The sequence below is a fragment of the Dunckerocampus dactyliophorus genome, chromosome 1, assembly GCF_027744805.1.
Source record: "Dunckerocampus dactyliophorus isolate RoL2022-P2 chromosome 1, RoL_Ddac_1.1, whole genome shotgun sequence".
NCBI lineage: Eukaryota > Metazoa > Chordata > Actinopteri > Syngnathiformes > Syngnathidae > Dunckerocampus > Dunckerocampus dactyliophorus.
Window position 1 is genome coordinate 31,537,308 of NC_072819.1, and position 10,778 is coordinate 31,548,085.

Below are 10,778 nucleotides of genomic sequence, written 5' to 3' on the forward strand. Positions count from 1 at the left end.
CCAAGTGGCTGGAAGCGCAGTTGGCCCTGCTCTAGTTTAATTTTAGACTGTGCACCAGTGGCAAGCCATGCTTGGGGTTGGTAAAAACGGTTTGGGGTGTAGAATGTGTAAGAAGGGAGGAGAGGACATTGAACGGGTGTGTTGGGGCTGGGTAGGAGAGGGTACGACCATCTTGGTGAAGTATCAACAGCACTACCTCTGACATGCCCTGACTTTTAACACAGACCCTTAAAGACTCAAAGCACTTCCCTTAACCCGCCAAAAAGTTGTCTCGGCTAAGAATCTCAAACCTTTCTTTCCAAAAATTGTATCCACACATATCTATTTAGAGCTGGGCTCTTTAGTTAACTTCATATAATACAAGTGCAGGGAAGTCTCTTAGATTACTTTGCCAAAGAAATTAGAAACAAATGTTTAGTTACAAGTCAAGCAAATTGGTGCTCAGCTAACTTTGTTTCAGTGTATACAACCTGACAGCACCAAACATTGATTCTAAATCAGGGTAATGACAATAGAAATAGCTAAACTTATGAGTGACACATAATACAAGTAATAGCTTAAGCCAAGATAAAGCCATTTTAAAGGGGAGAGCCGACGACAATTGCTTTATTGAATAATACAGCATAATGTGCTAAGGATGGTTGAGTCATGTACTTTGTCGCCCTCTAGCGCTGATATTCAGTAACAGTTAACTGGCAAAACTAGTTTGAAGCAGAAACACACCAACAATTTGCAGGCACCCATTTTTTGTCTTATTTTGCCGTCAAGATAAATGTACAGACATGCACAGTTCCAGTGAAATAAGTACAGTATATATACAAAACGGTGGCAACAATACAATTTCAGAAAAATGAAAACACTATTGCAAATGTTTTAGTTTTTATGAATTATATTTCCAGTGACTTACAGTTAGCCATGAACATTGCACAGCAGTGTTTAGCATTCAGAACTTCTTCTGGAAGAGATTCATTAAAGTGCTGCATTATCATTTTCTCCCTTTGCATAGGAATGTTGCACTGTTGATAAAAGATGCTGTGTCCTTTCACGTCAGGACCAGTTCGTGTTTTAATACAAGGCAGTGAATTTACATGCGCTCTACTAAAGCGTAATCGTAGACTCCACCATGTGTTCATTTTGTCGCATTTAAGTCGCATGTAAGTACCAAATGTGGATCTGGAGTTCAGTGTAACACCCCCACAAAGAGAAAAAAACAAAACAAGCATTCAGTAAGGCTACCGTAACACTATTCTTACAATACATTATGACTGGAAATATGCACAGGTTATAACAAACAGCAATGAACGACAGATACAGTATATCATAAATAAACTATTGGCAACAGTAAACAAGAATCACAAGATTCTGTTTTCCAACCCTGCTACTCAGGGCTGTCCCGATCCGATACTGATACCCGATACAAGCCAAAAAAAAATTTGCGGCCTGCATCTAAAATATACACCAGATGCATCAAGGTGTAAATGGGTCAGTTTTTCCTCATACCTACAGTTGCTGACTATGATTCTCTGCGTGAGTAATATCACTTGATCAAGCCTTGTCTAACATTACACACTACAAAACAAGTAATAAAAGTGTGTATGATCCATGCTCATATTGGATCGATATCAATATCCGACGACATTCAAAGCTGCAATATCAGAATCCGATCAGAAGTGAAAAAGCATACATATACACGCTCATAGTACATGCGTACTTCCCCACATAACTCACTGATTTATTATGGTATTGTCATGTTTTTAATTACAGTGATGGTGACGACGGCAACAAGGTTACTAACAGGTACTGTCAATCTTATCATTATGGTTAATATTTTCATGATTACTGTTACCACTAATAAGTATAACTGTCAACAAAGTATTATCACTGTGGCTGTTGATATTGTTTTATTTCTATTACGGTCTTTTTGGTCGTCATTTCCGACATTTGCTGATGTACTGCTGTTGTTTGTTTCTGTTGTTCTGTTATTGTTGTTGCCTTTGTTGCTGTTGTCTCTCTCTGTATTGTCCCCCTTTTGTCCCTGCACTCCCCCCTCTGTCTTATTTTCTCTTCTTCTCTATCCCCTCCTGTTCCGGTCTGGCCGCTCCAAATCCGCACAACAGTAAACATCAAATAAAGTCAAATAAAACCTATGTAACGGTAGAATAGTATTTTACACTTGTCCCTGGCAGAGCAAATATGTTTAGTATGTAAGGGCATCTAGATCAACACTTCTATTTGCTCCAAAGGCTGGACAGGACAAAAAAAAAAAAAAGGAAGTGAACAAGTTGTATCGGGACACCCCTACTGCTACTTAAACTGAACATTTACAAACATGAAGCTTATCTGCACTGAGGCAGCTTCCAGCCACAAACTCATTTTGTAAATTAGCATACAACCAAAAACAAAAATGCCGCAAGGAAGCTGAAGTCTTAAAAGTATTAAAATAACATTCCACAAGAACATTTTATGTCTGTTGCAATGCAAACTGCTGAAATGATTAAGATTACATTTAGCATTGGAGTACGCAGAGCTGATACTTTAAAGAGGTGCAATCTAAAAGTTCTGTGACTGATCCAGTTAGGAATGACAAATAGACAACTTTTACACCCTGTCGCTCAAAGCAGCAGCAGAGAAACGCATAATCATCATCGCATTACTAATAAGCTGTACTGGACTGCATTACAGTCATCCCTCATTTAACACGTTTAATTGCTTCCAGAACAAACCACGATAAGTGAGTATCAGCGAAATAGGATTCAATATTAATAAACAAAATAGTTTCGTAGTTGGGGAAGAGAAAACTTGTTTGACTTGTAAATACGGGTTTTGACATTATTAGAGCTCTGTAGACATGAAATAACACCCTAATAGTCACTTTTACACTCTTATTATTCTGTGTTTACATCACATTGCGCAGGCTACAGGATCACTGCAGGGACATAACAGACGGCCGTCACTAGCATAGAAAGCCACCAGGCTAACTAGTTAGCCTCTCCAATTTACTTATTCTAAACTTAAAGTGTTTCAAACCGAGTGGGGAAGAAGGACAACGAAGCCAAAAACTTACTTCTACATGGAATGAGAGGAGAACCTTTTTATCCACTCGATCCCACCATGGCAGGTCAGCTAAGTTCTGCTAGCTCTGTAGCCAGTCTCCATGCAGTGTGAAAGGTAATGTAATCTAATGTAATCTGTCTCATTGCATTACTGTTGCCTAGTGACCAAAATACTACATATAACTTGTCTTTCAATATTTTTTGACTAATAATAGGCAAGAGTCAACCACAAAACAGCGATCATTTATTATTATTATTTTTTTTAAGTGCAATATAGTGAGGAAGCAATATAGCGAGGGACGACTGTATAGAATGCACTGTGGTGTAATTCTAAGCGTGCAGAGCAATGTAGGAAGTGCAGCTGGTGACAATACCCTAGAGAAGATCCTCCAGCCCTGGTTCAGCATCAGTTTAACTCAGCATCTTATGGCGGTCAAAAACAGTCTTACGCTGTTCCTGCACCTGCTTCTTCCAGCGCTGCTGTGCACCCTCAACCCGCTCCAGCACTGTGTTTCCTCTGACCTGGCTGCTGTCCACCTGCGGACGCATCTCCTGCACCAGACAACAAGTGGTCATTTGCAGAAGTGGAGTAATCGGAAATAGAAGAAACACACATATACTACATACTTCAGAGTCCTCCTCGTTGTGCAGAGGCTGGGTGTAAGAATCATGCTTGCGGATGAGAGGATCAACCAGAAGGAGAAAGAGCATGTAGAGTAAGAGTGCACCCACAACAGACAGGTAGAGGATGATTGTCACCTGCAACCAAAACAAGATATATCCAATTTTACTTTAACAAGATAAAAAATTAAATACTGATGCTACTTGAGCTCCAATTAGGAAGTCGCTACCTTGATGGTATTGCTGCTTCGCTCCTCGTACTTGCACTCACACAGCAAACAGTAAGCTTCCACGTCATGGCCGGGTACCGGCATGGGATCCACCACATGAAGGCAGATGCTATTAAAGATGGCAGACTTTAAGATGATGCATCCCCATTAAGTTGAAAAACAAATTGAGTTTGCTCCTACCAATCTTTCTGGGAGACATTTCTGTTATAGATGTGGCCAGTGATGTTTCTGTAAGGCGGGCAGATGCACTTGCAGCGCACGTCTTCAAAGCTCTGTTATTTGACACCATAAATAAAACACAATTAAGACAATTTGCTCTCTATGGTAAAACACAAACTGAGTACTGTATATAATGTCCATACCAAAGAAAATTAAAACCACAAGAACATGAATGTATATAGGATTACTGGGGAAGACAATGTTGTTTACAAAACGGTACTGGAAGGTTAGATTATTTTCTTTTGAGCCCCTGTACCTTTAAAGTTATTTAAACAAATAACCCCGTCGACGAATATTCCTAAACGCAGTCGATGTAAATACACGAAATGTGTATTAGTTACGGTTTAGCAACAATACGTCTATTTCCGGGATAGGACCAGCAAGTGCATCATTTACCTTTGCTTGAGCAACAACAGCATTCAGCAAAACCACGATCCCCGCAGCACCAATAAGACAAATCCACGATGTTTGCCTGCAAAACGACATTTTCCCTCACCGAGTTAAGAGATTTGCACGACGTATGCAGTTACCACAGCAGCTCTTAACAGGTAAGCTAGCATTGATACTGTATATCGAGTTGCAGGTCGGGCAAGAGGCAACCCTACAGAAAAGGTAAATAACACTCAACTGAAGTTGCTCTCTTGAAAATAAAAATATTTAAACAATGCAGCAAAAGAGTTATAACTCGTTTCTACAGTAACTGTATTTACTGTACAAAACGCTTTAGACGCTAGCTTGACAGCGCTGCAATTCCTTTACTTTGTATTTCCGGTTTGTCGTCACATATGTCGACACTGCCACCAACTGGGTAAAATACATAAACGATTTGAATTAAATGCATTTAAACTTTTCTATTGCCACTAGAAAATCACAAGAGTTTAGTTTTTATATTTTATATTATATTTATTATTTTTACATTTTATCAAAAAGTCACAAATTCACATCTTCGCATCATTAAATTCAGGGGGAAAAACATGCATATTTCGTGCCATCCATCCATTTTCTGTACTGCTTGGCCACACTAGGGTCGTGGTTAAGCTGGAGCCTATCCCAGCTGTCTTTTACCCCTTTTCCACTGTGCCAGGTTTGGAGCTGGTTCTCAGAGCTTTGGTTTTCCATTCAATTCGACCGAAAGACTGGTCACCAGCCAATCGTAGGGCACATATACCTAATAATTAGGCAATCTAAAAATTAATCACAAATAAATACAAATGAAGTACTACATAGAATTACTGTGAAGCAAAATACTCACAATGGCTGTTGTGCTACTTTACTACATATGACCAACTCTTGAAAAAAGAGGGATGCTTATTGTTGTGTCCAGAGGGCCGGCAGTTTATCAAATGAATTTAAAGGAAGCAAACAACGACAACGCCCCTGGGGAGGAACGGGCCCCCAGAATCCTGACAAATTCAGATTAAGGCCGCATCGATGCCGGACACCACAGAAACTGAGGCTGTATAAAAAAAACTACATTGCTAGTAGTAAAACAATAGTAAAAATAGTAAAACACCATAGGCCGATAAAATAAAGAGAATAAAATACACTCCAGCAATGGAATACAATGACTAGTAAATCAATACAACAAACACAACAAAACTTAATAACAATACAAAATAATACAAAACAGAAAGGAAACAACTGAATCATACTAACCGTATTGGCAACCTGTATTAAAAATAAGCTAAAACTAAAGTGCTTGCCCAATCTCACCCGTAGATGGAGCCCATGTTCTGTTAAGGAGCGCTCCTGTACTCAGCACCCAGGCGCTACAGTCTGCTGCACGAGTCTGCCACACGCTCAGGGGAGAAGAGGAAGTTTGGTTGTGCAAAGTTTACAAATGCCGACAAAGCAACGGCACTTTTGGGCAGCAGCCTTTGTAGTGGCTGCAGTTTTGTGCCTATAGAGGAGGACACCAGTCTTTCATACTGTAATTTAAAAAAAGCTATTCATGGTGCATCTTACCAGCCAGTGACAGCATGCGCTCACAGAGAGCGGGAGGAAGGGGAGAGCCGGAAGAGATCACCGGCTGCTCCCAACAACAACTCGGAATTTTCAGAAGCAATACTTTTTGTCAGCCTTGGCATAAAGCCCCAATTGAAGTCAAAACAACGAGCAAGCTTACCCTGGAACCAGCGTTCCGGACTCACGACACGCCACAGCAAAGCGCCCAGGCACACCAACGTACTTTCACAAAGTAATGTGGTCAGCTTAATATTACCACACCAACGCCCCATGCCAAGTCATGGAAAAGGGTGTACGCTGGCCACCCATCAGCTGTTATGGGTCATGTTCGGTGCTGCCCACTAATCACCTAACAGGTGTGGCGCGCACTGACATGCCACATTATGTTATCTGGACAACTTACATTAAAAACAAGTAAGACTTGGTGAAACTGTGTTTAAAATACATACATTTTTTAAAATGGTGTAGAAATATTTGGATAAATCAGATAGATGACATCAGTGTTTTCTTTTCACTTTCTTTGTTGAACTGAAAGTTGTTCATTATTACATGACGTCATTATACCACATGGCAAAGGAGTTTGTAACTCATCAGTATATTTTCCCATAAATTTAAGCCAACATTGCATATGAAATCTGGCTACTCTGGTGGAATTTGAAGTATAAGTCTGACTCCTTGACCCAGTCAATACTGCTCTTTCCTGTAATCCTGTTTCATATTTTTTTCTGCATAGTGAGATACTCATTCCTTTAATAAGCCACAGGAATCAATGGCTGGAAAATTCATTCTGAACCCCTTGAGCTGGTGGTCACAGAGATCAATTGAAGGCATGGTTATTTCTCTAATAAGGCAGGATATCCATGTGGAATCACAAGCTCCACTCTGTCTCACCTCAATCATCCATGTGACCCTTCGGTTATCCAGTTAGAACTACCACATCAATGCTAAAACTAATATATACTGTATCTTTAAACTTTACATTGTAACATTACTGTATGTGTAACCTTAACCCTAAACCCTAACCCTAACCCACACTAACCCCCCACTAACCCTAACCCCTAAACCTAACCCTAAACCTTAACCTCCTAACTCTAACCCTAACGCTAACCCTAACCTAAACCTAAACCTAAACCTAAACCCTAACCCTTCTAACCCTAACCCCTAACTCTAACCCTACACAGTGTGTGTAGTTAAATAAGGGTAATTTTATGATGTAGGTGTTTTTGTTTTATTTCAACTTCAGCTTCATTTTCTATAGATTTGAATGAAGAACAAACATTCTATTTAAGTCTAAAATGTTCCAAACAATGCCCACTAAAAATGTAATTAAAAGCAAGTCACTGAGTGGAAACATATGACACTGCAAAGCAACCCAACAAACAAGCTCAAGTTTTCAATTTTTTTTAGGCCCATGAAAATATTGATTGAATAAAATTATTCATGCAGCATGCCGTCTGCCACTAGGAGATGCTATAAGGCTCCGGGTAAAGCAAAATAAAGTGCAGACCTGAGTGCAAAGAGACTTTTTCATTGATACTGAGGAGGCGAGGAGGACTGGTTATGAACAGTTACTTTGAATATGTTGTGATTCACAGCGGAAGCCACAAAATAAAGCAAATCATTAGCTAATTGCATTAAAGCAACACTATGCAATACTGTAGCTACACTTTGCAGCAACAGCTTCAGGTGCATTTTGATGGTACACTGGTTATAACAATCACAATAGTATCACTTTACTACCTCAGAGGTCTGGTGGACCAGCCAGGACCAGCAACAGTGCTACCATTATTGTTCAAAGTTGTGTGGAGTGCTTGTATAAACTTCACCAAACACCAAAATGAAGACAATACTTAGCATTTTTTACCACCATCAATTTGTACAGTATTAATTATTGTAATAATTACTATAAATATTATTGTGTTTTTGTTATCATGAAAGCATATTGGTGTGGTTCAAGGCTTCCAGATGAAGTCACACATGACCTATGGGAAGAAACCCTTTTCTGTCCTTATTCTTCCGAGCCCTCAACCTTTTACAATGGTTCTTTTTGACCTTTATCATATCATCTGCAGTGTCTTTTTAGCCTTCTCTCCTCCTTTATACCTGTATCATGCTTTTGTAGACCACGCTGTTTGAATAACAAGACTATCTCTCGTCTTGTCTCGTCTCATTCATCTCGCCTCCTTCCCTCTGCTCTCCTCCTCCTACTGCTACTCTCTGTAGGAGAGATTCTAATGGACACCCATGGTAATGGCAGTCGTGGGAGGCAGCAGACAGTGGTGGTCCACGGGCAGCTCAAAAAACTATAAATCACAAGTCCTGGTTCCGCCTTGCTGAGCGTAGCCGATCACACTCAACCAAAAAGCAATTCTGCCAACATGTGTTTGCACATTTGTCTTCATCAACCTCTGGCCAGCTTTGGGCCCCCGTGACTGAAATGTTCTTTTCCGTGGTAACCAGACGGGTTTGACTTCTCATGGTTTTTACAGTTTACAGTGTTGACAGTCGATTTGTCTCGAATGTTTGCCATGAGCAAACAAAAATGAAAGATACAATATGAAATAACGTAATACATATGGACACAAGAATTGGTGAAACATAATCCTGGTTTATAGAGCTGTGTTTTGTGGCATGTGTGTATTATAACACTGACCAAAATATTGGACTTGTGTCAAAATATCAACGATGATCTCAAGGACAGAAATGCACTGATGTCATGATGTGATCTCAAAACACCAACTGTCCAATCAGATTGCTGTGATTACATGCTCGGAGGCATTTTTACATGGCATCGGTGGATTGCTATGATATGTTGTGATGTATTAACGAACATCATAGCCTTAGGTGTAGTACTGCACAGTGGATCATCCAAAGTTGAATGCCCCAAAAGTCAATCTCTTTGAATTTTAACCAACACTTTCTGGAAAGAATGAATATTCATCATGTAACGGTATGCAAGGCGTTAGCAAATCTTGTGATACTTCAACTCAGTGTGCATGGCAAAGAGAGAAATTATGAGGATAACCATAGACCCAGAAATAGAAATGAGTTAACTTAAAAAAAAAAAAACTTCTTGCCAACAGAACCATACAACACAGTATTTAATTCCTTTTTTTCTATTTTTATTATTATTTTTTTTATTCCAGCAATACATATGCAGAGATGTATTGCTAGAGAGAGAGTAGCTTTACTTTATTTAAATTTTATCGAGTTTTAAATGGCTTCTTATCTTTACACTAGTGTGACAGTTGAAAATGAATGAAAATGCTGCTTTTCAAACCGGGGGTGAAAGTTTTACGATGCGATGGTTGGAACCTGGAATTAATTTATTAACTTGGAAACTGGAAGTAATTTCACTTTAGTATATAAGAGTAACTGGTGACCACCGTTATACTTTCACACAGTACATTTCTATATTTATTTCTAAATGTTTTTAATGGCGGTAGAAAGACAAACATTGATTTAGATACTTTACATGCAGTTAGTTCACCTCTCTTTTTCAAATCAATAATTAATTTCACTCGTATGGTTATTCATTTAATTAAATGTGATTAAAAACATCCAATGTTGTCAATACTACCGATGATGAGTCGAGAAGAACATTACCTGTCACAATTGCATTTCTCGCTCTCTTTTTTTTTTTTTAAGTTAGCGTGTGATCCCTCTATGAGAAGTGGCTAAATCACAGAGCTTGCCATTGCAAAGGTGTTAGAAAAGCAGGCAGTGATGTTAACTCAGAGTACAGTGTGTGTCCTCTCCTGCTTTATCTGCATGGACAGCTGCCTGTCCACCAGCTGAGGCCGTGCAGGGGGGAGGTGTCTGCTGAGGAGCTGGTGTCACGAAGGTGAGAGCTGGGCACCGGGGATGCTGAGCTGAATCGAAACACAGATGCAGAGGAAAGTACACCTCCTGCCTCTGAGGGACACTGATCTTCAGTGATGAAATAGAGACTGCAGGAGCTGGAGACACAGCCAAACTTGACACATGATGGACACAAACGCAGGGGGAGAAGCTGCCGCCACCTCCTCACTTCACCTTCTACCTCAGCAGCTCTCCCAGAGAGGAGAAGAAAGAGGAAAAATATCCTAATAGATGTGGCCTATGTTGTTTAAACTGATACATGGAAGCTTCAGAGAAAGCTTCCCGAGCCAATCATGCATGGAATCATGGCGTGTTGGTCAGAAAATTGGAAAGAACCAGCTGCCAGGAATCCACATACATCTTTCAAGAGACAACATGGATCAGACAGGAAGACAGCTGAAAACAATGAAATGTGACATGCACTGAAAGGTGGATTAATAGCTGGAGGGAAGGATGGGTGTTTGTTTTTGGTATACAGGTATGATGAAAAACATCATGGATCCTCTACTCTTGGAAAATGTACACAATGGACAGTCAGTGAAGTGACAATCATACTGCTTCATATTTGCACTAATGCACAAAATCCTTAAGGACTACTCTGCTCTGTTAGATCCGTGAACAAAGTCAGGTTGGTGCGGCAACAGACGCATGTGGTAATGTTATCTGACACGTTTTTGTGTCAGCTGCCCTAAAGAATGAGCTTAGATCCAAGCTAAGCAGTCACACAGAGTCAGGGATTTGTCTACCAAAGCAAGGGCACATGAGAAAATATTGTCAAGCCTATTTCTTTAAACCAAACTTTTAGTACAGTTATTCCTCGCTACATTGC

General features: G+C 39.9%; 1 protein-coding gene across 2 annotated transcripts; it reads right to left on the reverse strand.

Annotated features, from left to right (window-relative positions):
* Nucleotides 1–2,165: 2,165 nt before the first annotated feature.
* Nucleotides 2,166–4,898, reverse strand: tmem9 (transmembrane protein 9). 2 transcript variants are annotated; one of them, XM_054779283.1, is made up of 5 exons: nt 4,520–4,898; nt 4,085–4,176; nt 3,905–4,013; nt 3,681–3,725; nt 2,166–3,605 (listed from the first exon to the last, which is right to left on the reverse strand). In XM_054779283.1, exons 1-5 carry the CDS (start codon nt 4,607–4,609, stop codon nt 3,465–3,467), a joined length of 477 nt encoding a protein of 158 aa, XP_054635258.1. In that variant the 5' UTR covers nt 4,610–4,898; the 3' UTR covers nt 2,166–3,464. The 2 variants fall into 2 exon arrangements, with proteins under 2 accessions (XP_054635258.1, XP_054635249.1); XM_054779274.1 differs by having other exon boundaries at nt 3,681–3,812.
* Between the last annotated feature and the right edge of the window lie 5,880 nt (nt 4,899–10,778).